The sequence below is a fragment of the Amphibalanus amphitrite genome, unplaced genomic scaffold (genome assembly GCF_019059575.1).
Source record: "Amphibalanus amphitrite isolate SeventyFive unplaced genomic scaffold, NRLGWU_Aamphi_draft 000324F_arrow, whole genome shotgun sequence".
NCBI classification, from domain to species: Eukaryota; Metazoa; Arthropoda; class Thecostraca; order Balanomorpha; family Balanidae; genus Amphibalanus; species Amphibalanus amphitrite.
In genome coordinates this window covers 96414-117222 of record NW_024881819.1, presented here as the reverse complement: position 1 = coordinate 117222, position 20809 = coordinate 96414, and the positions used below count along the sequence as shown (strand labels likewise).

General features: G+C 47.6%; 1 protein-coding gene across 2 annotated transcripts in view; it reads right to left on the bottom strand.

Moving 5' to 3' along the window:
• LOC122388483 (neuron navigator 3-like) overlaps positions 1-20809 on the bottom strand; it is a 326891-nt gene that overhangs the window by 256054 nt on the left and 50028 nt on the right. For both annotated transcript variants that reach the window (XM_043379619.1, XM_043379620.1), the window contains exon 4: positions 16578-16921. In XM_043379619.1, the coding sequence (XP_043235554.1) occupies positions 16578-16921 (344 nt within the window). The remainder of the gene's footprint in view (positions 1-16577; positions 16922-20809) is intronic.

Genomic DNA, 20809 nt, shown 5'->3' with positions numbered 1-20809 from the left:
GGTTTTCTACACAGGGGAGCACTGCCGCTTCAACCCTATTGGCCGTAGTGTCTAACGGTGGCGGCCATATTGCGCGGACCAGGAAACGGCTGCCGCCTGTGTTGAGGAATAGGGAATTCGGGACCTCGATTTACGTTTGCGGCCGCCGTATCCGTTACGTTCAAGTTACGTAGATACGGAACCCGGCACCCTACGCAGAATTGAGTGGGGAACACGATCGTATCTTCAGAATTCCTCAAATTCACTCACCGGACCTACATTTGCCCCGGCCGAGGGGGTTGATTGAACCCACCTCGCTAATGCGCCGCTAATTAAACTAGAATTAAGCGGTAAAGTGGTCGTATGCGGCAAAGTATAATGCAGAGTGACTGGTAGGAAACCGCTGTAAGGGTTTCAGGTCAACCGGTGACCTCTGAGGTCAGGTCAAGTGATCTAGGGCACGGGTTCGGTTTTTGGTAAATAACTTCGCCAAAAATGGCCGTAGAGCCGCGATTTTGGCATCATCGTGTTCAGCTAGCTCAGGCGCATCGAGTGATATACTTTTTGTTCCGGTCAGGTCAACTTAGGGTGTTGACCTCAGGTCAAGGTCATGTCGCATATCATTCGATTCGGCAGGTCTTCCTGAGTCCATTGGTGGCTTTCCTGACTCGCTAGCTCAATTTGATCGGGAGTTATTGAAGGAAAATTGTGACCCTTGTGACGTTACAAATGACGTCAGCAAGGGCAACAATGCAAATATGAAGCATAGAACTTTGCAAAGACTGCATGAAATCATGATTCTATATGCTTGAGATAGTTTCAGATCATTCTCGGCGCCAAAATAGCAATTTTCATATTTCCCCATTGATTTATAAGGGTTTAACGAATTAGTTCCTTGTATCTAAGAATTTTTTAGGATTTCATCTTGTTCTCCACTCAATTCTGCGTAAGATGCCGGGTTCCGTGTCCACATAGCTTGACCGTAACGGATGCAGCGACCGCAAACGTAAATCGAGGTCCCGAATTCCCTATTTCCCAACACAGGCGGCGGCCGCTTCCTGGTCTGCGCAACATGGCGGCACCGTTGGACACCATCTGGCGGCCGATGCGCCTTCCACATTATAGAGTTCAGTGGTTTTCTACATACGCGCCGGCCGAGGGGGGAGGGGCGGGTACGACCCCCCCCCTCGCCGTTTCGCCCCTGGTGGAGCTAGCGCGTCGCGGAAAAAACGAGCGTGTGCGCCGTTACGAGACGCAGAGATTGGTACCCGATTTTAAGGTCCTAGGTCAACCGGTGACCTCTGAGGTCAGGTCAAGTGCCCCAAGGTACGGTTCAGTTGTTGGTGAATAACTTCGCACAAAACGGCCGCAGAGCGCCGATTTTGGCAGCATCGTGTTTGTCTCGCTCAGGCGCGTCGAATGATATACTTTTTGTCCGGGTCAGGTCAACTTGGGGTGTTGACCTCAGGTCAAGGTCAGGTCAGCACCCCCAGGTCACGAAGCTGGTCGAAAGAGGTCATGTCGCATATCATTCGATTCGGCAGGTCTTCCTGAGTCCATTGGTGGCTTTCCCGACTCGCTAGCTCAATTTGATCAAGAGGTATTAACGAAAAACTAATATGACCTTGATGACGTCATAAATGACGTCACGCAAGGTCAACATTGCAAAAGTGACGCACCTTACCTTGCAAGGAGTGCATCAAATCACGATTATGTGTGCTTGAGATAGTTGGAGATCGTTCCCGGCGCCAGAATAGCAGTTTTCATTTTTCCCCATTGACTTATAATGGTGAGGTCACGAAAATGACCTGACCTCATATGACCTTTAGGAAAAATCCGAGATATACAAGTTGTGGGACTCATAATGGATACTAGATCCTGCAAGTTTCATTTCCCTGTGACATCTCCTCTGGCAGTGAGGGCGTTGCGAAGTTGCGACATCTGAAGACCGTGCAGAGGTTCACTTATGACGTCATAGGTCAGTGACCTGACCTGACCCAAAAATGCGGTTGGTGTCAAAAGATCCGGCTTGGATCAAAGGTCAGGTATGCTAAGTTTCAGCTCTCTTTCGCCAGCGTGTTCGGAGCTATCGCGAAAAAACCCTATGGTCACGGCATTGTGGCGTTCTGATTGGGCGGTAGCTCCGAATCGCCCGACTGGTGGTCCCCGCTCGACAAGCGCACGTGCTCCGACTAGGCATTTGTAGAGGCATTGACGGCAGAAAAAGTGAGCTAATGCAGAGCTCTGAATATACTTGAATACAGAATAGAGTCTAAGCCGTTAGTAATACGTAAAAATGTCACATAGGTTTCTTGTTCGTCTTGATTCGAGCTTTCATGTGCTATAATTTTTACCCGAGTATCGAGTCTGGCAGCTATGTGGGAGAGCCCTAAAGTTGGGTCATTTTCCATATGATTGCATTACAGCCGTCCGACCCTTCGTACCTGTGACGTTACGGAAATCGCTGCTTCGGCCTAATGAGCATACCTTCTATATAGGGCCTTGATTGACCACAAGCTGAGAAGGAAGAAATGCCGGAAAGCACATGCGGAACTTTATATACCGTGGTGGTTGTAGCTACAACCCCAATTTTTAAAAGTACAACCCCAATGGCAAAACTACAACCCCAACATTGGAAAATTAAGAATCAGCCTGAAACACATGAAAATGAACAAAATATGTATCCCTACAGAAGCAGATAATTGAGATATATCAAGAAAGTGAAGATATCAATAAATTAGGACATCTTTTTGAATTCCAAATGCTAAAAACATTGATAGTGCTCTGTTAGGAACATGTTATTCCGCTGAGACAGTGAGCAGAGCATAATATGAAAGTTAATCACTTCACACTTCTTAAGCATACTAAGCGAATCATATTGAAAGTGTTCCAAAAAAATCTTAACATGTAACATAAAAGTGTGAAGCAAAAAAAAATCATAACATTCATCATACTTTTGCAGTGGCGGATCCAGCTCAGAGTTTGGGGGGGGGCAAACCATAACAATGTATCGATTCTTTCCATGCCTCGTCCATAGGCGTAATATTAAAATTATGCGGTTTGGGAGGGGCAAATGCCCATTTTGCCCCCCCCCCCCCTGGATCCTGATCCGCCACTGTACTTTTGGGTTTTCTCACTAAATATTTCATACCTGTGGGCTGTGCTTATCAAATAGATAAGCATAGATGAAAAGTTTGACACAAAACAGTAAGCTTCAGAAATAAATTAACCTAACCTAAGCCTCCACCCTATGTAGCATTCAATCACCATAATCATAATATCAAATACATTTCTTAAAGGGACACTCCCACCTTAACATTAGTTTTGAGTTGAGATAGCCAAATTGGTGGCCATGGCCTGCAAATACCGGTTTGGGCACTCACAACATCGACAAATGCTTTAATTCGGAGATATGGAATTTCAAACTTGCAGTTTTCGGATTCTAAGGGGCTAGTGCATTGGTATGCCCCCTTAGAATTTGTGACGTCAGCGGAGATCTAACGATTTTTAAATCTTTTACTAAAACGTTTGGTAGCACGCGGTGGTATATGCTGCTTTGCGCGCAACAAATGCCGCACTTTCAAATAAAGTCGCTAGGAACAGCGGAGATCCCAAAAAGTAAACAAAAGTAAAAGTCTAATATCTTGAAAACCGGTGAATATTTTTCGATGAAATTTGGTAGATATTTGTTTTCGCTCTTTCTGAACCGAGCGACATCACTTTCGTGCCAATTCATTAACTTTTTTGAAGGTGGGAGGGTCCCTTTAAGTGAAATATCACTCTGTTCGCAATTTTGTCAGTTGGCACAATACCACCAATCAGCACGAATACTTGGCTAAAATGACGACACTTAAACCCAACGTTGACGACCATAAAAAGTAAAAACCAATCCTGTGCGATAATTAGTGCTGATAATCTTACTGACAGGTTCGCGAACAGAATGCAAACGATGCAAACTAAGTCACATGTAAGCCAACATGACGCATCTGATACAAATGCAAGGTTTTGGCGACGTCTGTCAATTCAGCAGCAACGAATATCAGCCTCACAGCAGCATATTTAGGGGTCTTTCGATTTGGCTGAAAATCGGTATCCAGGGCCTCCTCGATGCGCTGATTCCGAAAATATGCCTCTTTGGGGTGGTATTTTGCACCGTTAACGAGTTAATGACCAATTAACATTTTAAAGGGGAAACGGCGGGGTCTTTCGATTTAGCTGAAAATCGGTGTACAGGGCCTCCTCGATGCGCTGATTCCGAAAATGTACCTCTTTGGGGTGGTATTTTGCACCGTAACCGAGTTAACGACCAATTAACATTTTAATGGGAAACGGCGGGGTCTTTCGATTTAGCTGAAAATCGGTATACAGGGCCTCCTCGATGCGCTGATTCCGGAAATGTACTTCTTTGGGGCAGTATTTTGCACCGTTAACGAGTTAACGGCTAATTAACATTTTAACCGGAAACGGCGGGGTCTTTCGATTTAGCTGAAAATTGGTATACAGGGCCTGTTTGATGCGCTGATCCCGAAAATGTACTTCTTTGAGGTAGTATTTTGCACCGTTAACGAGTTAACGACCAATTAACATTTTAACGGGAAACGACGGGGTCTTTCGATTTGGCTGAAAATCGGTGTACAGGGCCTCCTCGATGCGCTTATTCCGAAAATGTACCTCTTTGGGGTGGTATTTTGCACCGTTAACGAATTAACGAATTAATTTTTGTTTACGATTCGCCAAACAATGTGTAATACATTTGCTCGTTGAAAAAAGAAGATCATCTAGTTAATTGAAGTATTTGGTGATATGAAAAGGCTGTGGCATTTATTATTTAATTTCCTCAGGTTGAGATTATTTAGATCCAGTGTTATGTTCCTTTGCGGCATTGTGTTCGGTATGTTGTCCTCGTTTGCAAAATATCTCATGTCTGATCAGTCACTATTCCGGTTTCTACTACCCGTTTCCGTAATAGACGTATTCCATACGACAGTGGCATTAATATACAAAGATGGACTCGTTTTAAGCTTTTTAGTCTAAAAATAACGTATTCCTGTTTAGGTCTTCGTTGTCAATTGCCACGAGTGGCTTAAAATGTTACTCGTAGGGAAAGAGCCCTGCTCCAATACTGAGTAATGTTTGTGTCAAATGTGGAAAGAAACAAGTATTCATAGGGACTGTGATTTTGGGCGTTTACCTACCGTTTCCGAATCGCCACGACCAGTACCTAGCGGCGGAACACCCTCAATTAAGGGGGGCACTGTCGACTTTTGGTCCCATTCTTTCCATGCAACGCCCATAGGGCTAATGTTAAAATGCCAAAATCAAAGGGGGCACGGTTCCCCGGTGCCCTCCCCGTTCCGCCGCCTATGGCCACGACCATGGTGGCGACTGGCGATACCCGAGTACCTACAACCAGGCACATAGCCAATGGAGGGACGACAGGGTCAGCCGTCTCTCCCTGGAGATGGACCACTTTTATTTTATTTTTTTATTTTTTTGTAAATGAAAATGTGGGCCCCTCCCGAAAAATAGTGGGCCGAATCCGGGGACTTTTCGGGTTTTGGTGGGAGTATACCCTGGGCTCCGGCAAACTACAACCCCAATGAAAAACAAAAAGTTCCACCTCTGCCGGAAAGCCAAGGACTTAAAAGCAAATTTATATTTTGCCGCGTGCAGCTTGACGCATGACACCTACCAAACGGGTATTCCAAGGGCAAGAATTTCCGAGAAGTAGCAAATGATTGACTTTTGTCGCGTTCGGTTTCGCTGTAACTGCATCGCTCAATTGGTCTCCCATTGACCACCATATACTCGCTCAATCTGGTTTCGCTGATTCTGGTCTTCGCCAAAGTTGATAATCGCTGTGATTGAATTCGCGGACTTGACAATTGCTGAAGAGGTCAATGGCTTAAAGGTAGTGTGCCACCTTTAAAAGATTTCCCGTTTTATTTTTCCTAGGATAAGAAGCTTCTGTTTTTACCTAATATCGCAAAAAAAATCAAAAATGGGCCTGGAATAGTACCTTTTTCGCCTAAAAGTTTATCGGTTTTTAGATATGTATAACAACTGTAGTGGGCTCACCTGCAAACAGGCGTCGGGCAACAATCGCGAATGCGGCGCACTTGTGACAATAAGCAAAGGTCATTATAGTGTTACGACCATACGACGTACGGGAATGAGTTATCAGCTGTCTAATCGTAGACAACACAATGTCGAGCCTTAAACTCAGGTGTTGTCCATCTGAACTGCACAGTCACGTGACCCATTTGACCTTCGGATCCAATTCTGGTAGTCAATTCTGGCGCTTTTGTTACCATAGCGAAAAATGTAGCCCCGTGTTCACAGTTTTCCTGACGACGAAGATTCTGCGCAATCTGGCCAATGGCGTTCGAGAACCGCGGCCAAGCCCCGCTGATCTTGAACGTGGATTGGTCGGACGGCGTATAGAATCTTCGTCGTCCGGGAGACTGCGAACACGGGGTAAACCAAGAGGTAAACAATCTGTGCGTGGAATGGGGATTGGGAGTGGTGAATGTGTGTATGGGTGATGATAGGCCGATTCGTCGATTTTTATTTATACTATTATCCTTATTATACATTCTGATCATTTTGTTTATGTTCAGGAGTTTTCTCTGTTGATTTAACATCAAAAACTTTGTGTTTTACTGTTAATGCCAAGTGCCATGTTGATATTGAAATTGGGTTACAATTCCACATTCACCTGTTTTTCTATGGCCTGTTGTGCATCATATTATTGGTAATGTGAATATAGGTACTCCATACACTGCTATTTTTGGGTATATATTAATGTCTGACCTGATTTTACTTCACGTCTTTACTTCACCTTATATTTTCTTGCAGCAACAGTTATCACACCATTATTGTGCAAAAATAAGGGTGGTGTTTCGCGACACTTGCCAGCCACTTTTGATTTCCATAGAGACATCAACAAGCCTATACCTCCAACACTACCAGAGGTTGACGCTAGCTCACAGAATGCGCTGGCAGCGCCAGCGCGCCCATGAAACACAGCCAGGGGTTTCCTCTGTAACGTCATTGTTGTCTAGGTACTTGGGCCTTCATCAATTGTTAACAGCTACAAAAATTGGAATTAAAAATGTTCAGGTATTATGAGCATCAGCCAAACAGGGAAGTGAATTTGGCTACAGCCCATCTTGCAACGCCTCAATGAAATTTAACGAGAAACTTAAATTGAGGGAGCAGCTACATAACTGAGGTAAAGCCCATCAATCCTTGTGGATTTACCTACATAACTGAGGTAAATCCACAAGGCACTTTGAGTTCAAACTATGAAGTGACTCCAAGCGAAATATAACAGAAATTGGGACTTCGTGGAGCTTAGAAATAATCTGCTTAGTGCTGGATGAATGTTTTCACTTAAAATAAACACCACCATATTTGAGTCATGAAAAAGTGTTTGGTAATCATAAGCTTGTAGCATAAAAGATGTTTGTGAAATGTCACTAGATTTTAAAGTGTTAGTCTCTGCACATTGATTCTCTGATTGTTTGAATGATGAAGTCTCTGCAGTCTCTGATTGACTGAATGAGCTCTGCAGTCACAATAATGAAGTTCATGGGAAGATATGATTTGTAATAAAATAATGTAATATTTTGAGTTGATTTTACCTATTCTGTGAAGATCATAGCATGTTAACAGCATTCCAAACAGGGCATGTCAAAGGTTGGATGGATCTTGCGATTTCCTTGAAGTGTGACTGTTAACCATATGTTGTTTTTTTATTCAAAGTTATTGTTAAAGTCAACCAACTTTTGCAACATTGAGGATCATACTTTAGCTTTGGAAACAAGACATATTATGTAGTTATGCTGATCTTCTTTTCCAGTCTTTGATTATCACTTAATTTCATTCACTTTTGATGTAGTGAAATTCATGATCATTTTAATGACAAGCTACATTTGAAATGTATTGTTGCTCCCTTTTTTACCATGCATATTTTTGTGTCTTGTGAGGTCCATATCAATATAGCAATAACAAGAGCAGTAACATGCATAGTTTGCTTGTGTTGTCATAACTTTGTACAATATTTCCAGCTTTATAATATGCAGATACCTCACATTGGGCATCACACATATATTTTTTCCTGCAGGAGGAAAGACACAGAGCCAACTAGGCAACTAGTTACTCATGTTTGTGCTCCTATCACTTCACCCCTGGGGAATCAGTGCCTACACCCCTTGAGTATAATGGTCACCGAGGGGTGCTGTCCTGACATGTTCACTTTCTGTTGAGAAGGTTAGAACAAAAACCATGTGTGTCATTTAGTTGCATATATAATACCTTCATGTTAAGTCTGCATTAAGTCTGAAGTCTGTAGCCACCCTTAATCCTAGGTTGTTGTGACCTTAATCTAGCCTGGGTGAATATCTTGCTGTACTTAAAGCACAGACTGCGCTACGCCCCGGCACGGCGGCCGGGGCGCCTCCCCTGGAAGAAAACGGCATCGGGGAGAGGTGACGGACGGCGAGGGGCCGGGGAAGGAGCGCGGCACCGTCACCCCACAAGCCGCCCGCAGCCCCGCCGTTATTCTTGTGCCTCTTGGGCGCCGCCGACGCCCTGCGGTTGGGGAGCGCATCCCAGACGGGCGGGAGCCGGGAGGGCCGCCTGCGCCACCCGGCCGGCGAAGCAGCAGCCCGGCCAGGCGCGGCGGGCGGCTGGGTAGCGGCCGGACTGAGACGAGTCCCGAGTCGCTCCATGTCTGTCCCTTGCGAAACTAGTACCGCCGCCGCCCAGCCTTGATGGGTCACTACGAGGAAAAGGCGAGCCCGCTCCCAGTACCTGGCGTGGAGCTCCCGCGCGGGTACGCCGCCTCACCGATGGCCCCTGGTCTTCTCTCTCTCTCTCTCTCTCTCTCTCTCTCTCTCTCTCTCTCTCTCTCTCTCTCTCTCTCTCTCTCTCTCTCTCTCTCTCTCTCTCTCCGTCCCCGTCCCCGTCCCCGTCCCCGTCCCCGTCCCCGTCCCCGTCCCCGTCCCCGTCCCCGTCCCCGTCCCCGTCCCCGTCCCCGTCCCCGTCCCCGTCCCCGTCCCCGTCCCCGTCCCCGTCCCCGTCCCCGTCCCCGTCCCCGTCCCCGTCCCCGTCCCCGTCCCCGTCCCCGTCCCCGTCCCCGTCCCCGTCCCCGTCCCCGTCCCCGTCCCCGTCCCCGTCCCCGTCCCCGTCCCCGTCCCCGTCCCCGTCCCCGTCCCCGTCCCCGTCCCCGTCCCCGTCCCCGTCCCCGTCCCCGTCCCGTCCCGTCCCCGTCCCCGTCCCCGTCCCCGTCCCGTCCCCGTCCCCGTCCCCGTCCCCGTCCCCGTCCCCGTCCCCGTCCCCGTCCCCGTCCCCGTCCCCGTCCCCGTCTCTCTCTCTCTCTCTCTCTCTCTCTCTCTCTCTCTCTCTCTCTCTCTCTCTCTCTCTCTCTCTCTCTCTCTCTCTCTCTCTCTCTCTCTCTCCCCGACGCCAAAACTGGCTCACAGCGGCGTTCATGTCGGCCGGGGCGAAATTATTTGAATTATTTGAATTATTTCATAAAGGCATTAACAGTGACAAAAGACAAAAGTTCAACAAATTCTACGCATGAATCATCCAGTAGGTACTGGCTTCGAGAACAGTTAAAATGAAGATGCACAAGAAATCATAATTTCCCAATGACATGACATGGCTGTCGCAATGCTTAGCCGCAATCACCTCTTTTTGTAGTTTAAATGGTAAGTAGTTTTTGAAATTATCCGATAAAAATCTAAAATTGATACCATATGAAAGACCAATCAATTCTACACATGAATCAGGGTGTATCTTTGAGAAAAACTTGAAAGTTTAGGTGTGATAAGAAAAATAAATAAAAATGAACCATTTCCCCATAGACTTTACATTGGCTCCAAAATCGCATGGATCCAGAATTTCTGGAAGTGCCCTCGCCACAACTGCACGTGCGCTGCGCTCGAAAATGATCACGTGACCAAATCCAGATGAGATCACCGTATTTATAGTCACCGTGCTTAAACTGTAAGCCTGTATTGGTATTGTTTCTTAAATTTGGCTGTCGAACATTAATTTGTGGTTTGAAATATGATTTTATGTAAAATAATTGATATGAAACAGCCGTCTCTTAAGTTATGACCCCATTACACCACACGCAAGTGGCAGAAATGACAATGATCAGCTGACGCATTTTTCTTGGCCGAAGTCAGAGCGCGCGGCCCGACGCACCACGCGTATTTGGAAATTCCAACCTCGACGAGCATCAGAAGCCACCTAACAGGCGTGTTCGAAACCGCAGGAGATGATGATGAACGGGTTTATCGAAACTTGATTGGATGAGCCTATCGGTAATAGCGATTTTAGTGTGTGCATTTATTGTTCATAGTAGTGTGAAATGTGGTTGGGGTACGACCGACAACCCGTCGGGGCGAATTTCGCACTGGGGTACTCAAAATTTGAAGAATTTAAGACGTTTCCATAAGTTTTGAAGGTATGGATAAGTTCTAAAAATCCGGTTCTCCTTATCCGGGTCATTAACTCCATATGGTCCAAGAAAGCTGGCACACTACCTTTAAATTGATAATCGCTGAAAATGTTTCGCTCAAATGTCGTTCGCTGAAATGACGTTCGCTCAGGTGTCGCAGAACCAGGTTAATATCCTCGTTATGATTGTTCTTCATATTCTGAGCTGGCAGTGGCGGATCCAGGAATTTTCGGGAGGGGGGGCGGCAAGTCGAAATAGGGGCGACCTGGCAATCCGGGGGCGCTTCATACGAAGGGGCGCCAAACCGTCAAAATCGATAGTTTAAAACTCGCTCCGTGCTGGGGGCGTTATCACGCTCCCCGCTCCGGTTTTTCGCAAATATGTGAAAAACGGCTGCGCGCAGCGCCGCCATTTTCAGCATACCTTATCATGCACCTTTTCTGCACATGTTGTAAAAATGTCAGACCCGGGTGATGCAAGGTCAGGTCACCAGGTCATGCCAAGTGACCTAACCTCAGACAAAAGTTCAATTCAAATGCTCACCATTGCTACACCGACTGAACGATCACTTTAAAACTTTCAGCGATTGATGAAAGCAGCAATATTCATGAAATGTATATCTTGTAACTTTGATATCTGTGACCTAGGGTCAGGTCAGCTTTGCGACCTCTCCATTAGGTAGGTAGGTATATTAAGTCTATGGCAGAAAACCGAAAGGCATCTCTTTTGGACGAGCGCCATTCTGTACAATCTCGAGCAAGCGTTTCACTTATGCTGGTATGCCTCACTTCTCCCGGGGGCGCCCAACCTCTGCTTGGATCGCCCAATCCCTCATGGGAGGCCCACTTTGCTTAAGTCGCCTCATTTCTTCATTCTATAAGAACGACCAATTCGCTGTAGGCGGCCCACTTATCTGGGACGCCCATCTTCTGCTAGAAGTGCCCCTCTTCTTCCTGATACGTCCCACTTAACTAGCAGTGCACCTTTTCTGTTAGGGCACCCCTTTGCTGCTGGGGAGTCCCTTTTTCTACTGTGAATGGGGCGGTCCTCTCCTGTCGGGCGACCCCAAATTCTGCTGGAGGCGCCCCACTTCTGCCCAACTTTTGATGAGGTGCCCCTCTCCTGCAGGGGGCACTTCTCTTTTGCTGGACGGACGCCACTCTTCTAGGGGGCGCTCTTCCACCGCCTTCCACTACGGGGGACGTCTTTCTTCTGCCAGAGGCACCCCTTTTCTTCTTATGGGGCTCCTTTTTTGTTGTTGTTGTTGTTGGGGCGACCCTCTTCTCGTAGCGGGCACCCCTCTCCTTTTACTGGGGCACCGCCCCTCTGCTGGGGTTGTCCTTCCGCTGTCAGGGGCGCCCCTCTTGTGTAGAATATACTCATTTTCTTCTTGTAATGGGGCGCCCCTCTTCTACTGGGGGCACCCGACGACTGGTGTCTGCTGGGGCGCCCATCTGCTGCCGGGGCAACTATCTTCTGCCGAATATTGTCAATGGGGCGCCCCTATCCTGCTTGGCGAGCCCAACCTCTGCTGGGAGCTCCCTATTTCTGATTAACATTGGCTGTGGTGCCTCTCTTCTGCTGGGCGCCCCTCTTCTGCTGGGAGCTCCCCTCTCCTGCTGGAGGCCCCTCTCTTCTGCTGGGGCGCCCCTCGACTTTGCTGGGGGCGCCCCTCTCCCGCTGGAGGCCCTTTTTTCTGCTGGACCCCTTCTGCTGCCGGGGGCGCCCCTCCTCTGCCAGTGGCACCCATTTTCTTCTTATGGAGCTCCTCTTTTTTGCTGGGGCGCCCATCTGCTGTCAGGCCGCCCCTCTTCCTCTCGGAATGGGGCGCCTCTCTCCTTTTGCTGGGGCGACGCTCCTCTTCAGAGGGACACCTCTCCTGCTAGGGGTGCCCTTCCGCTGCCAGGGGCGCCCCTCTGGCACAGAAGGTATTTTTATTCTTGTAATGAGACCCCCCTCTTGCTGAAGGCGCCCATCTGCTGCTGGGACGACTCTCATCTGCTAGGAATGGGCAGTTGGGCGTCGCTCTCCTGCTTGGTGAGCCCAACTTCTGCTGGAGGCGCCCTATTTCTGCTGAATCTTTGCTGTGCCGCCCGTCTTCTGCTCGGGGCGCCCTCTCTGCCGCGGGATATGGGCGCCTTTTTCGGATGGGGGGGGGGCGGCCGCCCCCGTCGCCCCCCCCCCCCTGGATCCGCGCCTGTGAGCTGGATGGGTGTTGATATACCAAAAAGAGAGAAGCGGTTACCAACTCCCCCAAATGAAGAGCAAGCTTTCGCTCAGACACTTCCTATCGATTCCATGTATGTTTCCAGTGCGCGGCCCCCGTGCGACCTCTCCGCGGTGCTGCCGCCGACTGAGCCGGCATAGACCCAGCGCGGTCACGGCCAGTGGGCGGAGTTTAGTTGGGCCCGGCGCAACGTGATTGGCCAGCGCTCCCATCCAATCCGCTGCGGTAGCGAACGAGCCTCTATCCGGGTGCAAAATCTAATTAGCATTATGAGCCAATGACAAGTGCTCTAAATATTGACATTTTGTTAAGAGACCATATTGATGAAAATCGGCGCTTGAGCTGAAATGTCTATTGTCAAAATTTCAAGCCAATTAGACAAAAACTGAAGAAATTATCGCCGAAAAGCAGGGTCTCATGGGGTCTGAAATACATAGTGGGCCCATTACCCGGCAGGCGGTGGGCCTCCCCGCCACCATCCCCGCGGTGGGGGGGGGGGGCATTGTTTTGCCCCCGCATCTCCGTAACTACTGGACGGATCCGTAAAATTCAAACGGCATTCGATAGCCCTGTCAACTTTGTCTAAGAAAATCAAATTTCATTGACCTCGAGGTCACCGATGACGTCACAGGTCAGGTCAAAGATAAAATGTTTCACCGTTCACGGGTCCTCCAGGGAATGCACTATAACACCGAGTAAAACGTATTTTGTCGAAAATCTGCGATAGGGCGTCAATTGCCTAGTACATATGATGTTATTAGAAGTCACTGATAATACCAGGTCAGGTCACAGGTCAGGTCACCAAAGGTCAGCACAAACCGATTATTGGTCGAGACGAGTGCATCATAGGTGACAATATTAAAATGAACCGCCACAGAAACCCATGCCCCATTATCCTTTCCTTCAAAGCACCCAGGCTAACCGGCCACCGGGCCCACCACCGCGATATGGAACAACAGGACGGCTGGAGTGCGCCATTTGCCTGTGGCAGCGCCCCACCGCGCCGGGGCTGTTTGACAGGTCACTCGCACCGTGACCTCGCCACCCCCACCCCCGCCCACCTCCCCCGGCCCCAGTTGGGTAGTGACCTCTCCCTGAATTTTACATGGAGTCGACTAAGGCTCAACGCCATCTAGTCATAGCTGGAGATCTTTACTAGACCCACTGTACCTACCTACCTTTGCCGATACCAAATTGACCGCACAGAGACTTAACCCTCACCCGTGACCCAAAAACCAATGACCCAAAAGTCGGGAAAATTGGAACCATTAAGAACTTCGTAAAGTGACGCTGCAAAAAGTTTTTTTTCGGGGTGCTGATCACGAATTCGTGTTAGTTTTGATCACAAATGATGTCTTCATGCATTTAGGCCAGGTCGGGTCAGGTCAGGTCAGGTCAACCAGTAGGCGTCCTGCCGGGTATTCATTGCAGGTGTCAACCGCCACTGCACTGACAGCCACTGCACTGACAGCTTCGTGACATGTTACGAAGGCACGGAAACTACTTCGTAAATGTTCAAATGGTTGTTAAATTCGAAATCAGCTCAAAAACTAGCCTAGAAACATGCAGAACTCGAAAAAGTGAACCGATCTCATCAAAGGTTAATGACCTGACTTGACCTTCAGGTGACCTTGACACCCACCAGAATGCATGGGGCCAACATCATATCACATGTATGAACGTTTGAAATCACAAACAAATTGCAAACGCGCGGCTTATGCAAGCCGATATACGCCGAATCGCGATTCCGGCCGCCAAACATGGTCTCGAGAAATAGGTAACAGGCCAAAGGTCATTTGAGTCAGGATTAGAGTTGCAAAGTTTTCCCAATGGGCTGCTACCGGCACCGCCCCGCCCCACAAAAATTTTCTGGGATACCGGCATGCTACCACGCCCCAAGCAAAAAAACCGCCAAATTACCGGCATACCAAAAAACCTGCATTTTTTATTCTGGCTTACCCCTACATGAGATGCAACATTTTGGCAATTTCAGTAGCCGCCCCACCCAGCAGCCACCCATTGTCCAACCAAAACTACCAGCAGCCTGATGTTGCCTGAGTTCGCCCCACAAATACCACAATTTTGAAACTCCATTCCAGTCTACAGCTGTTAAAATATCACCTGTAATCAAAAAGGTATTGCCTACAAAAAGCATTAACACATTCATCAAAAAAGCAAGGACAAAAAGAACTTGAATTAATGAAATGTGTTTCTGAAGATTGCACAGTGAGCAGCAATCACATTTGCCACAAGCGTTCTTATTTTCCACATTCTCCTAAAATATTGCAGGTACCAACCAAATAATGAACTATAGATAGTCGCAAATCACAATATAAAAAACTACAGATTCGGCCATGTTCCTAACTCATGGACTCATGAACTGAGGAAGCGAGATCAACATCAGCTTTTTCCTATCCGCCAAGATCATCCTATCCGCCATGGCTTGCTGGCTGGTGAGTAAGATACGAATCATGTAAAAATATGTGTTAATAACTCACTTGTCCTGAGAAGTCACCAAATAATATGTATAAATAAAAACGATATAATACCTATCCTCCCCCATCTCAAACGCGGGAACAAACACATGGTTATAAAGGATTTCGAAACAGATGCGCCATACAGTTTTTAACCAGCTGATTAAAACACTGCAAAAAAAAAGGTTTTAGGACTGCAAACTTCTGCCTCGTGAATGATTTTATTCATAAAAATCATCCAACACGATATTGAATTCCAATGAAATCAACACTGTGAGTGTTATTCACTACAAGAAAATTGATTTCTCTTGAGTGATTCAACCAAAAGGGCATATGAATAAATATTACGTCATCAGCTTACATCCTTTCATTAGGGGACAGATGATCTTAAAAGTCAATCCTTGGTTGCCTTTGCGCCACATTGCGCCACTTTGTATTCATTTGGTCTGCATGTTGTGTTTTCTTGTAAAGATAAGACAAAATGCCAGTTTAATTCATTTTCATTTCATTTTGGGACCAAAGTTAGGCTCAGGGCCTAACTTTAACTAACACCTGCCTTTTCAGCTGGATTTTCAGTGTCAAACTCTTTGTAGAGTATCTCAGACCACATCCCAGGACTCAAGGCCAGTTTCCAAACAATGTGTTTTGTGTTGTTTTGATTCTGCCTTTTGCCTAGGGAATGTTGCCATGAACATTTATTTATTTTAGTTATTGTATTATGCCTATTACCTACCATCAGACTTACTAATTGGTTGTGCTTTTGCAACATGAATGAGTATTCTTTGTCTTCCTTTGATAGACCACAGAAGATTCTTGACAATTCTAATTAGAGCCAAACCTGTGAAATGCTGAGGTTCGTGTGTCACCCCTACCCTTAGCAATGGAACTTCTACCACAAAATGTATTTTGCAGTGGCTAAGATTGCTGTTATTACAATTCAATAGCCTCTTAGTGTCCAAAGTTAAGTTTGAATCATATGCTGATAATTTTTTTTTGTGCAAAATCAAAAATACCGGCATGCTACCGGCAAGACATGCCAGATACCAAGAAAAAACCTGCGGTAGTGAAAAATTACCGGCATGCCGGTAGTGCGGTAGGGAAATTTTGCAACTCTAGTCAGGATCATGAAATTTTAAAGGTAGGTGTAAAATTGATCAACTCAAAGATACTGGAACTTTCGTCGCGATTTGCCGCTTTTCCGCGAGTTATTTGCGAAAAACCCGTGTCCATTGCCCCCCTCCCCCCATACGGGCGAGAGTTTATGCAATTCAACGTTTTTTTTTTCATAAATGCCTTCGTATTGTTAAGTTACAGATGAACGATGTCAAAATATGTCATGGGCCAAGACAAAAATGTCTCGGCCCTGTCTCCCCTTCTAAGCCCTAACAGCAGTCCCCAGTCACGCAGCGACCCTTCTCACTTTGGGCTGGCGCTGTGTGCTCCGACATCCGATCGTGGCTTCCGCTGCCGCTGCTGCCGCTGCTGCTGCTGCCGCTGCTGCTGCTGCTGCTGCTGCTGCTGCTGCTGCTGCTGCTGCTGCTGCTGCTGCCGCTGCTGCTGCTGCTGCTGCTGCTGCTGCTGCTGCTGCTGCTGCTGCTGCTGCTGCTGCTGCTGCTGCTGTTGCTGCTGTTTGTGGCGCGACAGCTGGAAGAACAGCCCCAGGATCGGCTTCAGCTTGCCGTCCACCACGTCGTCGCTGTGGACGTCGTCGACAGGGACGCCGAGGGACCTCAGCTGTGCCAGGCACAGGTCCACATTCTGCGCCTGCCGGGGCGGGGCGGGGCGGGGCGGGACAGGTCAGACGGACCGCGCAGAGCCATTGTCAGCGCCGACTGCAGCATGCTCACTGGACCGACCCACTCACGGCACATACCCACCCAAGGTCCTCCATAAATACCAGGAGGGGCGTCCGGCCATTCTATCTGACCTCATCTGGAGTGGAGTCTTGAAGCCCCGTTGGAGCCCTATATAAATGAGCAATTTCTGAGGCGCTATACAGTAGGTCTATTAAAAACGTTCCCTCCACCAGTGGGCACAGCCTCCGCCGAGCCGAACCCCCTTCCGCTTTTCCAGTAGAGGTGGCAAAAGATGAAAATTTTGAGAGGACTCCGGGGCCATGTAGAGACGCGCGTTGGTTGGTATTCGAATGAGCGTAAAAACAAAAACGAAAATACCTCGGTGAATTTTAGATCGAGTCAAAGGATACCGTAGTTTCGTGCAACTTTGGCCCACTTTCTTCGTCAAGCCTCAATAATTCAGTCATCTGTTTATGTACAATGTTAAGCAACAGGGCCTAGATAGAGAAACAAGAAAATGACAAACTCGTGTGTGCTGCAACACTGCATACATTTTTTCTTGAAAAATGCAAGTGGCCAATGTCGTATGCTAGTATGGCAACTTTGACCCAGCCTTGGATGAGATAATAATGGATTGGTGTCTTCGCAGTTTTTGGCGACATTGAGCTCAGGCCTGCCATCTAGCGGGAGAATTGTCGTAAGTTAGGAGCAAGCCGAGTGAACGCCGATGATTAGCATTGTGACACACGGGAGTGTGGTGTAGTAGCAGGCTTGTTGTGCAATTTTTCAACAGGTTATGTCTTTATATGCCAGTAAAGGCGAAGAAATTAATAGATTTATGTGCAGGGTCAGTAATAAGATAAGCAGTTCCATGTTATTTCCACATTAAATCGTGAAACAGGGAGTTATTGGGACTTCGCCAGCCCGTGTCGTTTTCGCTATTTTTCACATGAGTCTTTACTTGGCCTAAATCAAACAAATTGTCCGGATCAAAGAACAAAACGAACGTTAGTACTATCTATAAGTATAATGAAAAAGTTAAACAGAATTGCTAGCGTCATTGCCGCTCAATATGTAATTCAAGACGCTCTATAAAAAGGACCCAACCAGGGCTGCGTAGTCGACGAAATTCCAGTGACTTTGGCTCCAACTCCGATTCCGGTATTCAAATATCGACTCCGACTCCTCCGGGCAGAACTATCGATTCACACAGACTCCGACTCTGACTCCGACTCTGCAGCCCTGGTAAGTCTGTGGAGTCGATGACTTTTCGGTGACGTTCCACTCATACTCAGACTACAGCTTTTAAAAATCCACCGACTCCGAGTCGGAACAGAACCGCTGGCTCTGACTACAACTCCGCAGCCCTGGTCCAAGATAGCCGCCTAAAACAACTTTGATGTGTGATCTTCTTCGTACATTGTTATGTTATTTTAACCCTATTCCTGGGCCTCAGGAGCCCCCCCCCCCCCTGAGGTTTTTTGGTTATTTCTCCCAAACGCGTTGAGCTAGGAAGCTCAAATTTTCTGACTTTTCCTAAAAGGCTTCTACGCAACATGTCTGAAAATTTTGAGTTGATCTGACCTCAGGTCAGGTCACCAGAGGCGGTTTGGTGACCCTACCGCAGAAAAGTTTGCAGTCACGCCAGAGCTAGAGTTTTTGACCGATCAATTTCTTCTCTTCAGGCTTTAGTTAGGGTACCAGTATGTGCAATTTGTATATCTCGGAATTTTGATATCTGTGACCTAAGGTCAGGTCAGTTTCGCGACCTCCCCATTATAAGTCAATGGGGGAAAAATCAACTCCCTGTTTTTACCACTAAAACGGGTCGGAATGGCCCCATATACCATACATGACTTCATATACGATCAACCTTCACTACCTTGAGGTCTGTTTTGCTGTTGGGCAGCTGTGAGGTCATGTCGCATGTCGGTGATATCACCTCATCTGTTGAAAATTGTAAACAAATCACTTGTGACTTGTCGTTTCCCAGAGTCTTGGCGGCTGGGTACTGTCGTCCCTATTTACAAACAGTCTGGCGACCCTAGTGTCCCATCTAACTTCCGGCCTATCACCTTGCTGTCACATTTATCCAAAGTTACTGAGAGAGTGGTATTTAATCAGCTTTCGGCCTACATCTCAGAGAGAAATGTGCTGTACAAACGACAGTATGCCTACCGGCACTGCCACTCCACTGAGGACGCCGTGCTTGACGCTGTCGACTGGCTTTCCCAGAACATCGACTCCGGCTTCGTATCTTCCATCGTCGCCGCCGACCTAAGCAAAGCATTCGACAGCGTTGACCACGGTGTCCTCCTGTGCAAACTGGGGTGGTATGGAATCGACCCCTCGTGGTTCGCCAGCTACCTGGGCGGCCGCAGTCACGTGGTTCGCGGCAGTAGTGACTCTCCCACTGTTGTCACCCATGGCGTCCCACAGGGGTCGATTGTCGGGCCGATCCTGTTCAGTCTTTTCTGTAATGATCTCCCGTGCTATTTGGAGTAGACCCAATTATTTACGCCGATGACACCCATTTGCTGGACCGGGCGAAGCCCGAACCTCAAAGTCTAGTAGCTCTTAAAATGCGCATCGAAAAGACAATATCCACTTTGCAAAACTGGTATCGTTTTAACTCGCTAAAAATGAACCCCCAGAAAACCAAATTCATTTTGATTGGATCTCGTCAAAACATTAAAAAGACCGAGGGTTTTCATCTGGCCATCGACGAGGTCCGACTGACACCATCCAGCTCCATTCGAGTATTGGGTGTCGTGCTCGACCCCCCACTCTGTCCTGGGAGGATCACATCAGTCACGTGGTTAAAAATTGCAACTCACTCCTCATCTCTCTTTACCGTTTTCGGCATCATTTTTCTCATGACATTTTACGAAGTCTGATTAACATTCATGTTTTTCCATTCATCTTTTACTGCATTTCGGTCTGGGGTGGAGCCAACAAAATTCAGCTTGCGCGAGTCCAAAAGGTCATCAACTTTGCGGCCCGCATCGTGACAGGGGCACGGAAGATGGACAGGATCGGCCCGACACTCCAGGCTCTGGGGTGGGAGCGGGTGGAGCGGCTGGTCGAGATAAGGGACGCTATCAAAGTGCATAAGCTTTTGGTGCAAGAACTTGGACCTGCTACCATCCGTTCCATGTTTGTAGCGAGATCGGCGATCTCGAGCCGCTGCACCCGCTCCACAGTGGCCGGCCAGCTCGAGCTGCCGCCGTGCAGACTGACATCTACCCAACGTATGTTCAGGTATCGAGCCGCTGTCACCTGGAACGATCTGCCAGTTGGAGTAACTGAAATGAGATCCATCCGAGAGTTTAAACGCGCTATGCGCCAGTCTCTGTTTTAAGCGGTATACATTTTTAAGCTGTGTTTTAGAATCTTGTCGTTTTGTCTCCCTGATCTGCTATTGTATTGTATCACCTTTGCATTGTTTTGTCTCGTTTAATGTTGTACTGCTGTAAGGACGCAAATCCCGAAAAGCCACCCAGTGGACGGATTTTAGACCAATACATACATACATACATACATACATGTAACGTCATCAAAGGTCACCAAAGGTTTTTGGCCAATAACTCCGTACAGGAACAAGATACAGACGCGTGGATGGTCTCATTGTGTTCAGCTCGTCAAGACGCATCGAATGATATACATGATGACCTCGAGGTCACGTGACCTGAGGTCAACCTTTTACCTTGACCTTTCGAGGTCAACATATATATCATTCGATGCGGATTGACGAGAGGATCACGATGATGCCCTTAGTTTGTTCCTATCTTGATTAATTCGAAAGTTATTCGAGAAAAACTCTCTCCATATCTAGCGCCGCCATTTTGACTTTTTC